This window comes from Anabrus simplex, chromosome 1, assembly GCF_040414725.1.
Source record: "Anabrus simplex isolate iqAnaSimp1 chromosome 1, ASM4041472v1, whole genome shotgun sequence".
Taxonomy (NCBI): Eukaryota; Metazoa; Arthropoda; class Insecta; order Orthoptera; family Tettigoniidae; genus Anabrus; species Anabrus simplex.
The window spans coordinates 703,878,914-703,899,482 of NC_090265.1; the positions used below are offsets into that span (position 1 = coordinate 703,878,914).

At 39.7% G+C, this 20,569-nt stretch overlaps 1 protein-coding gene across 1 annotated transcript in view; it reads right to left on the bottom strand.

Moving 5' to 3' along the window:
• The window catches only part of LOC136887050 (uncharacterized), an 85,814-nt gene that overhangs the window by 56,847 nt on the left and 8,398 nt on the right, over positions 1-20,569 (bottom strand). Inside the window, exons 2-3 of the mRNA XM_067159761.2 lie at positions 8,242-8,379; positions 4,851-4,985 (exon numbers count right to left, since the gene is read on the bottom strand). Of these exons, the coding sequence (XP_067015862.2) occupies positions 4,851-4,985; positions 8,242-8,376 (270 nt within the window). The 5' untranslated portion in view covers positions 8,377-8,379. The remainder of the gene's footprint in view (positions 1-4,850; positions 4,986-8,241; positions 8,380-20,569) is intronic.

The following is a 20,569-nucleotide window of genomic DNA, read 5'->3' on the forward strand; positions in this document are numbered from 1 at the left end:
ATGGACGAAACACATCTATTAAGAGTTTGTAGGGTAACTGAAGCACTGAGAGTAAAATATCTCGGGAGTGAATATAAAGCAAAAATAGAAAGAGAATTTCATACAATTGATAAAATATTAAATAAAAAGTGGATTACATTGGAATGAATAGGAATTTTTTTGTATTTTAAGAAGTATGTGGAAAAGGGAAATTAAAAGTGGCAATTACAAGCGAGAGCAGTGAAGGATAAGTATAAGGTGGATAAGAAGCCTGCAAATCCTAGAATAATGAATATAATTACTAGTAGGTTAAAAATTGTCAAATGCAGTAATATATATATGGTAGTATAGTCGTGTCATTATCTTCTATTCATTATTCAGGCCTTAAGTAAGGCATGTTGTTAATTGTAGGATACTCCAAAAAGACTTGGGACACAAAAGTAAGCATTAAATAAGCTAAGGAGAGATACATGTTGTCCTAGACAATATATCATTGTTAACGTCTAGGACAAAATAAATTATATTTAGTGAAGTAATAATCAAATAATTATAAGAGTAAAATGTAATGCATGTATCAACCTTTAATGAATTGCAATACAAGAATGCTCTCTCCCTAGTTCCAGGCTAACCGGAACTAGAGGATGGAAGTACTCTTTTTATAACAATTTGTTTTTACGTCACACTGACTTAGATAGGTCTTATGGTGGCGATGGGATGGGAAAGGCCTAGGAGTGGAAAAGAAGCGTCTGTGGCCTTAATTAAGGTACAGCTGCAGCATTTGCCTGGTTTGAAAGTGGGAAACCACGGAAACCCATCTTCAGGGCTGGCGACAGTAGGGCTCGAACCCACTATCTCCCGAATACTGGATACTGGCCGCACTTAAGCGATTGCAACTATCGAGCTCATTGGTTCTCCCCTAATGTTTATGCAACTCTTTAAACAAATGCGCTGTGTGGACTTGAAGAATCTTTCTACTCGTTGAAATCTAACTTATTACTGGTTACAAATTCGCTCCCATGAGAAGACTATTTCATTTCTGTCGGTTTAGGTAGTGTTATACCGATTTAATTTCACCCAAGAAAAGAGAAAACTACGCTAAACGATGTCCGTATTGTCCTAAGATGAAGAAGAGTAAAGCCCAAGCTCACCACTGTTGACTTAGACAAGAAGGGGCGAGTCAAAAGGTTTCTAGGAATCGTTGGTAGACTTCTATCAGGTGGAAGAAAATCTTATTATCCTCCAAGAAACACATTCTAACATGAGAAATACTCAGGAAGCATCTCATGTAGGCACGTAGTCAAAAGAACTGGTCTTGACTTGGAGGGTTGACGAATGTTCCAAAGCCTGGGATATATTTACCGTAAGTCACGCTGTGAGAAGCATTTTTGGCGGGGGTTTGACAGGGCTTTCAATGTCAGTCAATGGCAGGTTAAAAGTTACCCACACATAGAAATACTGGAGAGGAGAGTTTCTCGTGAGCTGCTGGAAAGTGACATAATTTTTCGGTAAGACTTGGCTTCTTGTTACAATCCAAATAAAGTGAAGGAATTCTTCAGTGATATGTTTCAGTGATGTGATGGCATGTGGCCTCCGAAGAGGACTGGTAGAGGTCTTTCTAATTTATGCCCATGGATGACCTGCGCGTCTGTGTGTGAGGTGGTGGTGGCGATGATGACGAGGTAGGGAGAGGCTAAGACCCAGTGCCGGCGGATAGCCTACTCCCGTTGAATAACACCAAGGGGTCTGCTCGATACTTGACTTCTCTGTCCGACGGACGAGTGACCATCAACAGCGTAATATGCCCTCACTCCACATGAGTACTGCGGAGAGGTTTGGAATTGAATCCAGGCCTTTGACACGCAATGTAGTGATTAGGAATTGTATACCACCACCTCATGTACCCTGAATTCTACCCTTCTACGTTGTGATGGTGAAAATGTTCGCCTCTGACGGAAATCGAACCAGATATCCACGGTGTAAGTTGATAAGGACTTGATGTCTTAACGATCATAGCCACGAGCCAGGCTCGTGTTAGAGTACCCAGGGAACTCCCCTGAAATTATACCCCTAGAAAATATATGAGCTGTTTGTGGAAGGAGACTCACTAACATTGAATGTTTCAAAAAACTATGCATAGTAACATCTCTGATTGGAATGTAATTTCATGATACTAAATATGTATTCAAAATTTACGGAGTCTATGCAAAATCATGCAATTTAACATAAAACAACAAAAAACGGAGGGGAGGACTCATCGAATAATACAGTTACCGTATGTAATATATAATTAACTGCAAACAAACACAACACATGTATGTTATTGTCTTGTTCCAATTAATTCGCAGTTACAAAGAAAGCTATCGAGATGTTGTCTAGCAGCTTTGCTGATTTTTTGTAGATTTTAGACTTCTATAAATAACGTAGTTGTAATGTAGGGGTAGCATCCAAAAGTTCAGGAACTTTTGTATAGTTCCTTGATATGGAGTAATTCTCTTGGGCAACAATGTTTCTTTGAAGACACTGCGTTTATTCGAAATATAATTATTGTATGTTGAAAATTATCACACCTCTGAATTTGCATTATCCACGTCTCTAATGCTAGAGTAGAAAACGGTGTAGTTCCATTAAAAGAACTTAACCGTTAACTCTGGAAATAATGGCATGCTAGAAATGTTCTGCAAGTTCAGTTTTGAGCACCTTTTTAACATTACTGAAAATGAAAACAGATTTTCTATATCTTTATAATAGTTCACGAGTTATTTGAGGTGAAAGTTTAGTTGACTCACCATGTATCGTCCATATCTTACGATGATAAGTTTATTTTTGAGAATACGTAAGCATTCACTTTGATTATATTGAAATCCAACAATATGGGGTGTACTGTCTGGGTGTTGTTAGATGTCTTCGATGAAATTTGCAGTAATATTACAGCTACTCTGATTGCGGAACATAACCTCACATTTACTTTTCATGGTATTTCGCGTTGAAGTTAGGTTTTAGGAGTACAGAGGAGCATATGCCTGTAAGAGGCATTGTGCTCACTGTAGCATACAGAAGACTGGCAAAGCGATCCATTCTTGTCTACTCAAGTGCGAGGTCGCGATGTATTTCGAGTGCTATCAAACATTCTATAAAAAATGAGAATGCATTTTATCCTGATGCTCGAATAATGCAAAATTCTACTTCTAACCTTGTTGTGTTGCAAATAAACATATATAACAAGTTATACTCGGTAACTGCAATGGTAAATAAATAAGTAGCCACCATCCACATGCAAGGTACATTCCACCAGAACGGTTGGCTAAATATTTAACCAATCTTTTAACTGTTAAAAAAATAAAACTCTTAAGTAATCCATTCTTGAAACATTTCCAGTCCACTTATTCAGCAACATTGGACTCAAAAATCACAAAAATAATTTTATGTTTAAAAATAATTCTTGCCCTATAGTGGGATTCACTGTGAGACGAATGCATTAAAACATATACAGTCGAATCTCGATATCTCAAATCGCCATTATTCGAATTTCTAGTACCTCGGAATAATTTACCCCCCCCCAGGTCTGTTCTATTAATCACGTGTATTTGTTTATCTATTACTCGAAATTCGATTACACGAATATCTCCATTTCTCGAAGCAAATGTTTCCTTCATAGCTGTTGAAAATATTCTGCAGCTCGAATTTTGTACAACATTAACTGTGCAATATATCATATAAGGATTGTATGGTTTTGTTCCTTAACGTGCTACAGTATATCTTATCTGTCCACCCCTGGTGCGTTGACCATAAGCATTTAGAGCTAAGAACCATCTCCTGGATGGTCACTAGACCAGACATCTAGTCAGTCGAATGTAAATGAAAATGTTTTTGCAGCAATCACTGTTATTGAAAAAAAATTATGTGGAAGAAAAAAAGCTTTCGAGTGAAAAACATGTTTCTCTGCTGTGTGCATTCTATATTCAAAGACTTGCTAAAATAAGTGTTGTAATTAAAATTACAAAATACTTCGAGTTCATCTTTTTAGATGCTTAAATAACAGTTATGACCGGGCGAGTTGGCCGTACGGTTAGTTGCGCGCAGCTGTGAGCTCGCATCCGGGATATAGTGGGTTCGAACCCCACTGTCCGCAGCCCTGAAGGTGATTTTCCTTGGTTTCCCATTTTTCCACCAGGAAAAATGCTGGGGTTGTACCTTAATTAACGCCACGGCCGTTTCCTCCCATTCCTAGGTCTTTCCTGCCCAACCGTCGCCATAAGACCTGTCTGTGTTGGTGCGACGTAAAGCAAATAGCAACAAAGAAATAAAAAAAACAGTTATGACAGTATCGAACCGTAGTTACACGTGATTCGGTTAAACGCAATCCTCAAAGGTGGGAATTCTCTACATCTAGAAATTTCGATAACTCGAAATAAAATTAATCGCTTGAGGTGATTCGAGATATCGAGGTATGGGTGTACTATAGGCCTACTTGTTATGTTTATTTCTCGTTATGATCTCCCGTAGGCTGAACTCTATTTAGTAATTAATTATAATTTTTGTACCATGTATACCGCGTGATTTGGAACCATAGTGGGTATCCCTAACACTTGCGTTCATAAAATAAATATCGCAATGCACCTTATTTAATTCTGCAATGAAATTGGAAACGAATAGATATACATGGAGCCAGAACAGCTCACGTCTTCCCAATGTTTCTAGAAAAAAATAGTTCAGGACAATTTTTCACACTCATTCATGGCTAGCATTATTGTAATACATTCTTCAAATATGAAATTTTTCCCAATAATTTTTTAAGAATCAATCAACTGTTTTCTTCAGTATCAATGAAATTGTTCAGACAAAAGAAAATAAACATAGTGAAGGAGTGTTACCCCAAAGATGAGATTGAGCAGGTAGTTCTTGACACCCAGTCCGCTGACCACACCAATTTCCAGGATCTTCCTCTTCTCCCGGTCACCTCTTTCCTTCAGCTCGGGTCCGAACACTTGCTCTGACAGCTGTCCCACCTGCACAGAGAACACAACATTCCGTCATAAATAAATAAATAAATAAATAAATAAATAAATAAATAAATAAATAAATAAATAAATAAATAAATAAATAAATAAATAAATAAATAAATAAATAAATTTTTCATTGTGGAGGAGGCTTCTTTGTGGGTGTATTGACAGGGATCTGAGCAAGAACATGGTGAAGTGCTTTATATGGAGCTGAGACATGGACACTGAGGAAAGGGGAAGGAAGAAGACTGGAAGCATTTGAGATGTGGATTGGGAGGAGGATGGAGGGGATAAAATGAGTAGAGGAAGTGCTGGGAAGAGTGAGAGAAGAGAGAGTAATGTTAAAGATTATTAGGAGGAGAAAACACAATTGGCTTGCAAATTGGCTGAGAAGAGATTCTTTACTGATGGATGCTACAGAAGGTTGGTAGTATAAGGATAGAAGCCAATTATGAGAAAACGAAGAAGGTAACAGGTGACGGGGATGCATGGAGAGCTGCCATGTGAAGACCTGCCCTTGAGCAAAACACTAATGATGAAAGAATGTCATGATTTCCAGCGCTCAGTAGAGAGCTTGCCACTTATACCTATCCATTTCTTGGTTACTGGCTTCCCTCCAGTCGATCCCCGTTTTAACCACTCTTTCACTCCCGCTTTGATCGAGGAAGACCCAATTGTCAGTTGACTCCATGCTGTGCTTCACAAGAGATTGATTTGTACCGACGCTGTGACATCTTGACGAGATGTCCAAACCAGCAGAGTTGAGTTTCCAGAATAAAATTTTCCATACAGTAGGTTTCACTTTAAGGTTCATCCTTATGGTCTCATTGCAGACCTTATCTCAGGGCCTCTCAACTCAAAATCTCTCGCGTGCAAACCGAGGAGCAGAGGTTCTGTGCACCGTGCATCGGTCCGACTCAGCTCGGTTCGGGCCAGCGTTTTGTCTTGGGGCGACTCGGCTAAGCTCGGATCAACTCTGCTCGGATGGTGGAGCGCTGCAGAGTAAGTGAGGAAGGGGGAGACAGGCGGAGCAAGCGAGGCAGGAGTAGAGAAAGAGTGAGAGAGAGTGCGTGCTATTGCTTAAAATCCAGGATTCGGGGTCTGCACTCTGGTGAACCTAGCGAAGTCATCTTTTGCACTTTGCGTCGCGCAGTGCACCGATGCATGCACCCTGAGAGGCCGTGCATCATCTCATCTTGTCTTGTTTTCCACTCATGTCTGACGCTTCTTCTCTACTTCATTGACGGGTAGTGTTGATCCAAGACTCGGATATAAGTGTTGCAGATGGAAGGTAGAATATATTGTAGAGAAAATTATATTTCAGTACATGTACAGGTGTTAAAAACGTCTCAGATATAAAGAGAAAGGAGTGAATGATGAATAATTATGGCTGAATCTTTTCTGTGGGCAGATTTTTTGTAGGATATTATAGGAGTTTATTGCCCGTCTTTTTGGATGAATGGTAAGCGTGTTGGCCTTCTTTTCTGAGGATCCCAATTTCGATTCCCTACCTGGTTGGGGATTTTCCTCGGGGACTGGGTACTTCATTCGTCTCAGCGCGCATCTACCTATATACAAAGGTTGGGACATGCGTCATTGTAACTATATTTTCTTCACATTTGCACGGTGATACCATACAACAGTCGTATGGCCTGGAAAGCACCACACTCATAGTACATAGACACAGCACTAGATGTCGGTGCTCTGGACAGGTACCACGCATAGGGTGACGGGGCAGCAGTAGTGAGTCAGGATCTATGCAGAATGACACTGTTTATCAAAAGCGGAATTAATCCTCTTTCAGTAGGCATTCCTGCGCAGGAATTACTGGAACAGCTGCCATATTCACCGGACTTGACGGGACGCGAGTAAAAGCATTTATCTTGGTTTAAAGCTAAAGAGTGCGAAAGATCAGTTAAACAACATTATTTCGGTTTAACATTTTACCGGTAAAATAGGAAATCTTTCAAGATGGCAGCTCATAGACGACTGGACTTTTTAATTGAAACAGAAAATTACAGCTACGTGAAATATGATCAAGATTATGGTATAAAACGTGGTAGGTGAATGAAAAGAACACGCTACACGCTTTGAGAACTACGATGTCGGTGTCAATCCGTGCGATTTTCTCTTCATCCCCAAAGTAAAAGAAACAATGCGCGGGAGATGGTTTGTGAAAAGATAGGACATTGCCAACGCTGTGCAACACGATATTGAAAATTTCACACATGGTGAGGCGACTGGTGTCCGACGTCTCCCTCATCGTTCGTAACGTGCTGTGAACTATCTATAGAACTACTATGAGAGTTTACCGTAGGTGTTACTGCACTCTCTGAGAATATTGTGTAGCACAAGGCTTTCAAGGCTGACAATTTACTGGCTTTATATCCTACAACTAGCAAACCTAGTCGGTTATTCATACATCCCACAACACCTTACACTCCGGAATTTCATTTACATATTTACATTTGTCTGGCCGATCCTGAATTCGTGCACACAACCCTCGCACATACAACACACCGCGTTACCAACCACCAGACAATAGTAATGGTGATTACATCTTTCAACGCAGGAATTATTATTGAATTTGTTAGCGCAAAGCATTAACCTAAGAGAGAATTGGAAAATAAATTAATTACAGCATACGCATAGGATACTTCATTCAAGAAATATGCCGATATTCGTTAGTTCTTCATTTAAAAATATCATACTCAATCGTGTACCGTACAAGATATAATCGAGAATTCATCTTAGGCCTAGCTATGTGTTGGAAATTCGAGGTTATGTTCGATCATAGATAGGAATAACCTAAAACGTGTTTCAAAATCAGTGTCATAGCAGTTATCAAAGCGTGTAGCGTGTTCCTTTTATTCAACCTACCATGTTTATAGCATAATCTTGGTCATATTTCTCGTAGATGTGATTTTCTCTTTCAGTTAAATAATCCAGTCGTCTAAGATCTTCCATCTTGGATGATTTTCTATTTTACCGGTAAAATGTTAAACCGAAATAATGTTGTTTAACTGTTACCTCGCATTTTATAGCTTTAAACCAAGATAAATGCTTTTACTCGCGTTGGTTACGGACCTTACTTGGACATTTGTGCAACGCATGTACTGAGACAATGTGGCGATTGTCTACGCTGAGGTTTATCTTTCATCACATAAATGAGAACGCTGAATCCAACTAACCTTTGCATTAATTGGATAAATTATCACTAAACTATTATGTATTCTGTAATAGAGTTTTAGTATTTGCTTACGTCATCGGAGGGTGCAGCACCAGCCTGCTGGGCTACGGATTGCTCGAGTGGCGTTATAGGTGTAGCCATGGCCACCTGAACTAAGAGAAGTACCGCCAGCAGCAGCAGACTCCACCGAACTGTGATGGAAGGCATGGTCTGGAACAAAGAAGAATGTCATATTATTAAGTAAATCCTTTCTTTATTATTAAATTATCAAGGGTAACATAACGAGTGTGTTCCAGCTTGTCGATAATTTCACAAGTGCGCAGCGCGAGGGAAATTATCTGACCAAGAAGAAACCACCAGTTGTATTTTATATAACATTATGTTATTGAATTTATTGCATACCAATGTAATATGCAAATCTCTTTCTAACTGCCGCTGAATCTGATTTACTCACTGCCTTGTAAATACTACGTGTTATTTTACGGAAGTATCGTGGATCAACTATCAGGTACAATAATCATTTCGACAATAATAATAATAATAATAATAATAATAATCATAATAATAATGCCGGAATGAGTGGCTCAGATGGTTAAGGCACTGGCCTTCTCAGCTCAACTTGGATCGTGGCTCAGTCCGGTGGTATTTGAAGGTGCTCAAATACGTCAGCCTCGTGTCGATAGCTTTACTGGCACGTAAGAGAACTTGCGCGGGACAAAATTCCGGCAACTCGACGTCTCTAAAACTGTCAAAAGTAGTTGGTGGGACGTAGAAACAATAACATTAATAATAATGATAAAACATAATAATTAAAACAGAGTGCTTGTATTCTAGTGAAAGACAGGAATCTCGGGACTAAGAGAAGACGAGATATTTGAGAGGAAAGTCAAGATAATGGGTCCAATAATCGCGGATGGCCAGTATAGTGTACGAGAAAGCGGAGAATTATACTAGTAAAGCGAAAGATTGATTAAGTCAATGAAGGAAAGAAGACTTCAATTGTATGGGCATCTCTTTAGAATGGACGTGAATAGGCTGACGAAAGACTTGACAGTAGACCGAAAGTTTCCGACAAATGGTTCAGGGAGGTAAGAAAGGATCTTGAGCAGCCCGGATTAAATCAGGAAGACATCCAAAACCGAACAAAGTATAAATCAGTGATCAGCAAGTTCATAGACTTCCATGATGGACGGAAACTGAATAGGGCATGGACAGAGGTAAGAAGACCGGCTGCCAGAGAAAGAAATAATAATAATAATAATAATAATAATAATAATAATAATAATAATAATAATAATAATAATAATAACGTGTGGTCTCCGAAGAGGCTTAGTCCATGTCTTTCGAGTTGACGCGTATGGGCAACCTGCACGTCTATGAGCGCGGGGCCTTACCTAAGCTTAATTATTCTAAAGAAGACGACACACACACACACACACACACACACACACACACACACACACGTACCCAGTCCCCGAACCATCCGAATTAAACAATGACAATCCCCAACTCGACCGGGAACCGGATACCCTCTGGACCAAAGGTCAGCACTCTATTTATTTAGCCATCTAGCCGGACATTTTAGTGATAGTCGACCGCGATTGGTTGAAATTGACCATTAATTGGTTTGTTTAATATTCAAGGATGAAGTAAAACCAAACACCATGGCGCAACAGTCCCGAAGAGCCATGGCCTACCAGGCGACCGCTGCTCAGTCTGAGGCCTACAGATTACAAGGTGTCGTGTGGTTAGCACGTCTAGTCCTCTCGGCCGTTATTCATGGCCCTCTAGACCGGGGTTATTGTTATGCATGTGACGTAGGAAACCACAAAATAGTCCGTTTTCATTTCTTTCATTTAGTGTTTGGCTGTTACATATCACAGATGACAAGAGATTGATAAATACTACACATTTTCCCTATTACTATAAGTTATTTACTATAAGTCGCTAAACAGTGAAAGAATTTCTTTGGGACTGCTCGTATTTGCTCACAATATTTATCCTCAACAAGCGCACGTGCCAAGAGATGAACGACCTAGCTGTCTATTACATCAGCCTCCAGACAGGAGCAACACCAAGGACGCCGTGATATAGAAGGCCGTGGGATGTTCACTGAACCATGACATAAGGACAGGTCTTGGCTTTTAAATTCTAACCTGCTCCGGGGAAAGAGTATACGTCATACAAGCGTTAAACTCAGGTCCTTAACGTACTGACAATTTATGTTCCCGTCCATGACGGGTTGATTCTTACAGATTTGCTGCAGTAATGCCGTTTTTAACGTGCTGAAATCCATGAAGTAGTCATATTTCAACATCCTCAAATGCCAACAACCTAAGCCGAGAAGGAACCTGCCATCTTGGGATGTAGGTACACGTAACATCTATATATATACACTGACTGACAGAGCAAATGCAACACCAAGAAGGAGTGGTTCGAAAGGGATGAAAGGTAGGGAAAAAACAGAGACGGCACGGATGAATAATTGATGTTTATTTCAAACCGATATGCAGGTTACACAATGCGCCCGGCATCGACTCAGTAGGATGTAGGACCACCGCGAGCGGCGATGCACGCAGAAACACGTCGAGGTACAGAGTCAATAAGAGTGCGGATGGTGTCCTGAGGGATGGTTCTCCATTCTCTGTCAACCATTTGCCACAGTTGGTCGTCCGTACGAGGCTGGGGCAGAGTTTGCAAACGGCGTCCAATGAGATCCCACACGTGTTCGATTGGTGAGAGATCCGGAGAGTACGCTGGCCACGGAAGCATCTGTACACCTCGTAGAGCCTGTTGGGAGATGCGAGCAGTGTGTGGGCGGGCATTATCCTGCTGAAACAGAGCATTGGGCAGCCCCTGAAGGTACGGGAGTGCCACCGGCCGCAGCACATGCTGCACGTAGCGGTGGGCATTTAACGTGCCTTAAATACGCACTAGAGGTGACGTGGAATCATACGCAATAGCGCCCCAAACCATGATGCCGCGTTGTCTAGCGGTAGGGCGCTCCACAGTTACTGCCGGATTTGACCTTTCTCCATGCCCACGCCACACTCGTCTGCGGTGACTATCACTGACAGAACAGAAGCGTGACTCATCGGAGAACACGACGTTCCGCCATTCCCTCATCCAAGTCGCTCTAGCCCGGCACCATGCCAGGCGTGCACGTCTATGCTGTGGAGTCAATGGTAGTCTTCTGAGCGGACGCCGGGAGTGCAGGCCTCCTTCAACCAATCGACGGGAAATTGTTCTGGTCGATATTGGAACAGCCAGGGTGTCTTGCACATGCTGAAGAATGGCGGTTGACGTGGCGTGCGGGGCTGCCACCGCTTGGCGGCGGATGCGCCGATCCTCGCGTGCTGACGTCACTCGGGCTGCGCCTGGACCCCTCGCACGTGCCACATGTCCCTGCGCCAACCATCTTCGCCACAGGCGCTGCACCGTGGACACATCCCTATGGGTATCGGCTGCGATTTGACGAAGCGACCAACCTGCCCTTCTCAGCCCGATCACCATACCCCTCGTAAAGTCGTCTGTCTGCTGGAAATGCCTCCGTTGACGGCGGCCTGGCATTCTTAGCTATACACGTGTCCTGTGGCACACGACAACACGTTCTACAATGACTGTCAGCTGAGAAATCACGGTACGAAGTGGGCCATTCGCCAACGCCGTGTCCCATTTATCGTTCGCTACGTGCGCAGCACAGCGGCGCATTTCACATCATGAGCATACCTCAGTGACGTCAGTCTACCCTGCAATTGGCATAAAGTTCTGACCACTCCTTCTTGGTGTTGCATTTGCTCTGTCAGTCAGTGTATAAATCAAATATATAAAATACTAGTAAATGTACCCGTGCTTCGCTCTGGTATTCTGCATTGTATACTGATTTCTACGTAAATTACTGTACACGCAGGGAGGAAGATTATATTAAATTGCATGTCTCTTAGCGTTATCCGAAAAACACCACGGGGAGGACCACATACGTTGCTTCCGATGTAATTGCAGGCCACGTTTCCTACTGATATTAACTACCGAGTTTGGGAATTTCTACTACAACCGAGCGCTCAGTTGCCTGATGCCATTCACAATGGAGATCGTGATTTTTCATTATAAAGGGACCAATACAGTGCAGAATGGCAGCTTGGCGTCTCTCTTGCCTTCTACCCAGCGGACAGCCACGAGGTTACAGGAATGGCGACGAAAACGGCATTACGTTACTTCCCTGATGGCAAGCAGCTAGAGACGTTGCTATGGTAACCGGTAGGTTCATTGTCGGTCACTCAATGCAGAGCATGAAAGCCGCAGATATTGCAATTTTCGCCGTCATTTGAAGAGTAAACGAAATTGTGTACATAACAAAAGTTGTTTATAATGAAGGTACCTTTCACATATAGTGTACGTATTTAACAGAAAATCAATAGTATAAGAGAAAATTATAAAAACCTGTTCTGGACTTCCTATAAACCCCCATTCTATTCAGTGATATTTAAATCATATGCATATCTAAGCGTGCTCCTGGATAAGTATACTCTAAAATGAAGTTTGGTCGAGATCTATCCAGCCGTTTCACCGTGGTGGTGGAATAGACGGACAAATAGATGGACAGACACGAAAGATAAAAACCACTGATACGGTCTTGAGTTGACCTAAAACGGATAAATATCTGAAAAATTGGCAAAAAAGGAAACAAACATAATTACAGACAGCGGACCCCCTACAACTTTATTTATATAGATAATAATTACCAAGGTCGAAGACGTCCATGCAGCGATGAGAGTCACTGATATAAAGCATATCAAGAGATAAAAAACTCCGGAGTTCGGTATCTTGGAGAGTGAATATCAGAGGACCTCAGTGAATAGGTTGTTCTCGAACTGAAGAGAATCAAACTAGACAGGGAATACCATGCTTGAAGAAAGCTGTACGCCTCAAAATATCTATCGATGAATGACAAAATAAGACACTACAATGCAGGAGTCAAACCGTCAGTCCTCTACGCAGCAGACTACCTATCTCTGACCAAGAAGGTAATGATCATGAGTAAGAAGAAGGATGTAGCAAAGATAGTTCTGTCAGGTGAAGAAATAGAACAAGCATCTGCATTCAGATATTTAGGAAGTACAATCAGAAGTGATCTGTATTGTTTGGATGAGGTGAAGAGCAGGATCGCAATGGCCAAGGAAGCGTACATGGAGCAAAGGGTACTGATGAGTGGACCATTGAATGTGGACCTTAGGAAGAAGGTAGTGAAGTGCATTGTGTGGAGCGTGTTTGAGGCTTGGAATTTGAGAAGGGTGGAAGAAATAACAAGAAATGTTGGTATGGGGAAAAATGGAGAAGATCAACTGGAAAGACAAATTAAGGAATGAAGTAGTATTAGGAAGAGCCGGTGAAGAAAGGACGACAGTACTGGAAACAATTCAAAAGAGAAAGAAGAATTGCTTAGGTCACGGTTTAAGAAGGAAATGTTTATAATATTGGAAGGAAAAGTTGCAGGGAGAAGTTTGAGAGAAAGAGGTATCAGATGATGGACAGTGTGAAAATTATTGGAACACTGAAAGACTAAAAAGGATAGAAGAAGACCAATCGGCTTTCAAAATGCATGCGGAAACCTGCTGATAGGCAGGGAACTGATGATGACCCCCACAAAGAGCTCTTGATATACAATAAAGGAAGTTCCTGGGGAAGACAGCAGGAGCAACGATCCTAGCAGATGAAAGGTGATGGTACAAACCAAACAATGAACTCTACAAAAACCAAGAAGATGGCATCAAAAGAAGACGGTTTGCTTTCTACGCACACTATACAGAATGGAGTCCCACACGTTGTCTTATTAGATCTTCAAAGTATCCAGCAAGGCTAAAGCCACTGGATCCCCGTGGATCCACCAGGTGGAGAATGATCTATCAGGACTTAATTTTAATCATGCCATAATAATTAACGGATGTAAATACCATTCAAATATCGAAATCAGACCCTTTCTAACTTCCATTAGAGAAGCAAACGACAATAAGACAAGGAAATGCTCCAAGGAACACAAAGTAGAGGTCAGAAGTATAAAATAATTATTACTTTTAAATGATGAAGGTCCTGCTAATGAATCATTCTGTATACTCCTTTGAAACTAATATTAGGCGGATATAACAAGATCACCTGCCCAAAGAAAATTTCAGTCTAAAGGGCCCCATAGACGGTCCGTCTTACTGTCCGTCTTGCCTGCGCAGTTCTAAGATGTGAGGTAAGACGGAACACGGAAGAGGACACAGACGCTCCGTTTTGCTGTCAGACTTGCGATCAGTTTTCGCTACTCGTGCACGGATAACATGCCAGAGGAACTTCTAATTTACACCGCTCTAGCATTAGCTTTGAGATCAAAAGCTAAAAAGAAAAGGGCTTGATCAAAATGGACAAAAGCTTGGTTAGTTAAACGAGATGCACTGTCGCATATAAATTTAATGAAAGATTTAACTCTTGAACCAGGTGACTGGTACAATTATTTGAGGATGGACAGTGAAACGTATTTACACCTTCTTCACTTGGTAGCGCCCCATATCAGAAAGAGTGACAGTGCAATGAGACGGGCAATAACACCGCATGAACAACTCAACGTCACACTTCGTTTCCTAGCAACCGGTAGAAGTTACGAAGATCTGAAATTTTCCGCTGCAGTTTCAGTCCAGTCTTTGGGAGTAATAATTCTTGAGACTTGCTCTGCAATATATAAGGTGCGCAAGAATCAGTATCTCAAAGTAAGTAAAATTTATTTATAAGTTTCTTGCACAAGGTAAAAGGAAATGTATTTCATGTTAATTTAATATAAAACAAGGTATAATGTATGCTTAGAGTACAATAAGAAACAATTAAATAACGGAGTGTGAAAATTAACAGTCTTCGTCCAACCAACCTAAAAACTAAAAAATATAATTAATTACATCGTGTTAAATTATGTTTTAGTTGCATGATTTAATAATAATAATAATAATAATAATAATAATAATAATAATAATAATAATAATAATAATAATAATAATAATAATAATAGCAAAAAGCAAAGTCACCTCCGTACAGGCCATGAAGGCCCTTGAAGGAGTGGAAGGTAAAGGCTTCCACCATTGTTAACCTCGACACGTGATGGGGTAGAGTGGTTAGCTCTACGCCCGGCCGCCTTTGCCTCCAGGAAATAACCTGGTACTCATTTTCGGTGTAGGCTGAGTGAACCTCAGGGCCATATGCACCTCCGGAAGTGGAAATCTCGTTTCTTAAATTTTACGACTTCCTGACGGGGATTCGAACCCACGTCCTTCCGGGCGAACCGGCCAGGCAGCCCCTTAATAATAATAATAATAATAATAATAATAATAATAATAATAATAATAATAACAATAATTTTATTTTGTTTCAGTTTCCAAAAAAGAAGATGAATGGATATGTATTGGACAACAGCTTGAAAGAAAATGGAATTTTCCAAATTGTCTGGGTGCGGTTGATGGAAAACATGTAAAAATAACCCTGTACCGTGTACTCTTTACTTTTGATTTTCCACAAACACGGATTACAACGGTATAGCTGTATGAATTCCATTAGAAACGCTCGAGGCATGATTGTTAAATCCGACATTATGTCCTACGAGCGAACTGCACTGTAGGAGCAATTGGTTAAAACTGACGCTAAGTCTGAAGACCCCACACACGCTCCAACTTGCTCGCCGACTTACCTGTACACGCACAGAAAAATCAGGCGCTGCCAGATTCACTTCGAGCCAAGCCTAAGACGGTACAGGGATGAAAATTCTACCACAGGCGCAGGTAAGACGGACGCTAAGACGGACCGTCTATGGGGCCCTTAAAACTTGTTCATGAGAGAGGTTGCAGAAACTGTTGTTACTGCTGCAGTTACGAAAGCTAACTCGGCAAGGACGGTCTTACAACAAGTAAACCCGATAAATACCTCTGTTCTATTTTATATCCCTTTACTATATTACTGTTATATTGACCACGAACCACTCCCCAAATTATACGGACTGACACAGGATCCAATACACAACTTTGTGGTAATTTCCATATCTAGTCGTATAACACCCACAATTCATGTAATTGCTGGAAACGTCAAGGAAGATGAGAACAGCATTTTATTCTATGACTGAACAATAGACATTTTTCGTGATGTGTGTCAAGATGACGATAGATTACATCATAGCGTGGAAACTAGAAAGGAATGACTCCTCAAGGTAAATAGTGACATGTCATCTGAAGTCAGGCCACGTGGGTCTCTAGTGACGTCTGACACTTCACAGTTGAGTGGATGACCTTAAACGTGCAGAGTGGAAGATTCTTGGAGATAACTTGACGGGGAAGAATGTTCTTCACGGTTCAATGAGGTCTGATCTATGTTTCAATTAAAATAGCTATGAATACGATAAAGAAATGCAAATACTGCCTTTATCTGCATAAATTATGTCATGACTTCTTTCCAGAAACATAATTTCATCACCAATAAAATTTGTCTTTGAACATAGTTTGTAGTTCATACAAGTAGGTGAAGTGAATGTATGAAGCGTGCGTATGCCTTCGAGATCAATATAACACTGGGTATTATTATGAGTGAACGTAGAAAAAGAGTACGTGGAAATAAAAAGTTTAGGACGCTTTCAGTGTTTGCATAGCACGCGTATATCGCCGAGAGTTTTTACAATTATGGTTAATGTCTCAATTGACAGATAAATGAGGAGGCTACCTGTTGAAAAAGAAAAATTGAAAATCTGAGGAGTAGTTTTCATGCAATAGTGGTTCAAAATAAGGCAAAATTTATGCTAAATATGTGACGTCACACGCATACTCTGTTATAAGATGGCGTTGTTTTGACTCGCGCTGTCGTATGAATACAGCGTAGTCAGTTGTATAGAATAAGGAATTTAATAATGGAAAAGAAAAGTTTGATTATAATTCCGAAAAAAACGTGCAAAAGCAGGAATTGAAATGAGAAAAATGAATGATGGAGGAATGAAAGAAATGAAACGAAAAGAGCGTAATTAGGTGTTACTATGAGAAAATGAAACAGCGAAAACAATTTAATAAGCAAGTGTACGAAACACTCAAAAGCCTGCGACCGTTAGAATAGTGACAGCCTACCTCCAATTTTTTTACCTTTTAATTTTTACTTTTATTTTGTTTTTTATGTAAAATAAAAATGCGAAATATGTTCATAAACAAGTAGTAAAAGCCAGTGAAACATGTAATGTTCAGAAAATATATATTTAAATATGAAATATTAATGCACCATACTTACAAAAATGTTCGAATAGTCTTTTTATTATGATTTAAGTTCATGATATGAGACAATAAAATTATTTTAAATACCTCCATATTTTTGACCGGAAGGAGGTGTGTTCGAATCTCCATCAGGAAGTCGTAAAATTTAAGAGACAAGATTTCCAATTCCGGAGGTGCACATGGCCCTGAGGTTCACTCAGCATACACCACAAATGAGTACCAGGTTAATTCGTCCGGGAAAAAGTGGCCGGGCGTAGAGCTTACCACTCTACCCCATCAAGTGCCGAAGTTACGGATAGTGGAAACCTTTACCTTCCAACCCCTCCAATTGCCTTCATGGCCTGCATGGAGATGCCTTTGCTTTATTGCTTGTTTACCTCCTTTATTTTAGAACATCGTTGTTGTTTTAGATTATTTGTATAGTCCTACAATAAATAAATAAATAAATAAATAAATAAATAAATAAATAAATATTGAATAATTGGTTCTTTATTTCGTACTTAATTTCGTATTTTTAGTTTGTTAATATGAATATGCCATACAATGTGTGTTGTTGTTATAATATAATATAATATAATATAATATAATATAATATAATATAATATAATATAATATAATATAATATAATATAATATAATATAATATAATATAATATAATATAATATAATATATCACGATAATGCAGTTCTGTCATCTTAAAAGGATTGATTAAGTTGTCGTTAATCTTAAAAGTTAAAATCAGGTTTGATAATTACAATTTGTGTGCCATATACTAGTGTATTTTGTACCTTGCAATCGAATGTTCACTCCACACAAACGAACCAAAAATTATACCATGATATTACAAAATTATACCATAATACTTTGTTTGTAGGTTTTGAGAGATGCCGAGATACCGGAAATGTCTACTACAGGAGTGTTCTTTTCTTACATGCCGGTTAATCTGGGGACACGAGATTGACATGTTTCATCAGCATCATGTGCCGGTGGGCTGAACCGGAATCGAGCCCGCCAATTTGGACTCAGCATAACTATCTGAGCTACTCAGCCATATAACCATAAAAAGTAAGACATGTTCAGACTGCATCCGTATTACATTCACTTTACATTCTAAGTGCATGGAGAATGTGTAGTTATGCGGTTATTGAGCAAAAAACTGGTCCTACACGTCATGAAGAATGGCACGCGGAATTTCACCGACTCTAAGGATTATTTAGAGATTATTTTTAGAAAGTGTTGCAAAACATTATCACTTCATAATATTGCCAACTTTATAGAATTAAATCCCTTTTTTTATTGATTTATGCCACCATAGAAAGGTTTTATTAACGGTGCGATGGGAAACGCCGAGAACTGGAAAGGTTAGCGAGAGTGTTCTTAATTGAGGTAATTTCTTGGTTTGAAAATGGACGCTTACAGCGTCTCTTGTCTAGAATTCAGATGTCTATTCAGTAATAGGTTGGAATCCATATATTTAAATACGAGTTTTGTCTGTACATTGCTCAAAATTTAAAAGGAATGATATTTCTGTATCGGTCTTGTCCACTGTAACAAGGAAATGCAATTTTTAATTTTCCGTCATCTGTCTGTATGTACGCGCATCACGAGGAAATGGCTGAATAGAATTTAATGAAAATAGGTATGTAAAGTCGAAGAATAAGGCACTAAAATATAGGCTGTAAGTAATTTTATTTACGCTGAGTGAAATTGTAGTTTAGGGGTAGGTCTAACATTGAATTCTTAAATATCCCTAGTGGTCCTATCGATATATACTACATAAGTAAAGTTAGGCCTATATAAAATTAAATTTACGATCATTTAAATCTTGTAAATTTTTACCGTACCGGCTATGGTAACAGAGATATTCATGAATTTCCATTTTTGTTGCTCAATCTATGTCAACGCCTAACCACGAGAAAATGGGTGAACAGAATTTAATAAGAATTGGTGTGTAAAGTCTGAAAATGAGGTATTGCAGTCTAGGCTATAAATAATTTTATTCATACTAGATAACATGGTAGTTTAGGGGAAAGTAACTAAAATTATTGTTTTTAAATACCTATGTTATTGGTCTTATCGAAAATATTATATAACAAAAGTTGTGGGGAATAAAAGTTCCGATCGTTTGTGCCTTATACAGTTTTACTGTACCGACTATGATAATAGAATTCATGAATTTATACTTTTGTTGCTTAGTCCATATCAACGCCGAGCATCGCTTACATGGAGATATTGTTAAATCGTGTTAACTGGCTTACGATGTACAATTGCATGGTCATCGGACCATATCGACAAGGAAAGTGCTCAAGATGTTTATAAAAAAATGAAAATCCCGTAAAAGAAGGATCGCTTGAAAAATAAAATAAGAGTGAGTCATGAAAGAAGGAAGGACTTCCTTTACATTAGATGGCCTAAAATCACGGAGTTGGAAGAAAAATAATGTGAGTCGAAAGTTCACAAAACTGATAATAATAATAATAATACCATTTCATTGACCATTGTTGTGGTGTGATTTGTCTCTTCTGCTGCCACTCATCTCCGATAGATGGGACTACTGTTGCGAGTAAAACAGTATGCCTGAATAGCACATGCCATACGCTACATGGGTGTCACGTCAACAACGGGTGCTACAGCTAGTATAAACTAATTTGGCTAGTAGGAAGTGTCGTCTCACCCGTTCTTCCGTAATGTAGCGAAGGGTAACATAATTTCTAGGAGCTATTAAGAGGACTGTTGTGCGGGCTAGACTATACTTGTTATAAGCTTCAGTAAATTTGCATTCTAATCTTTCGTTATGCGTAACGAGTGCTTGTCCACGGATGGGCATTATAATCTTCCGACTACAGGCCTTTGAGATGTATCACAAAATGTTGAGTATTCCACCTATAAGGAGGTCCTCCGTCATGCCAGGATCATGCGAAATCTTAACCATCACCAAATGCAGAAAGGTAGTGTATTTTCGTCACATTTTCTGAAATAACAAGTACAGCTTGATAGAGCATCTCGTGGTAAGAAACAAGAAAATCGATTTTATTTGAAGCAGTGAACTGTCCACTACCATATTCGCGAACCTCGTCCTTGGATCCTGGACTTTTTTACAATTGATTTAACGTCTCACCGACACAGATAGGTCT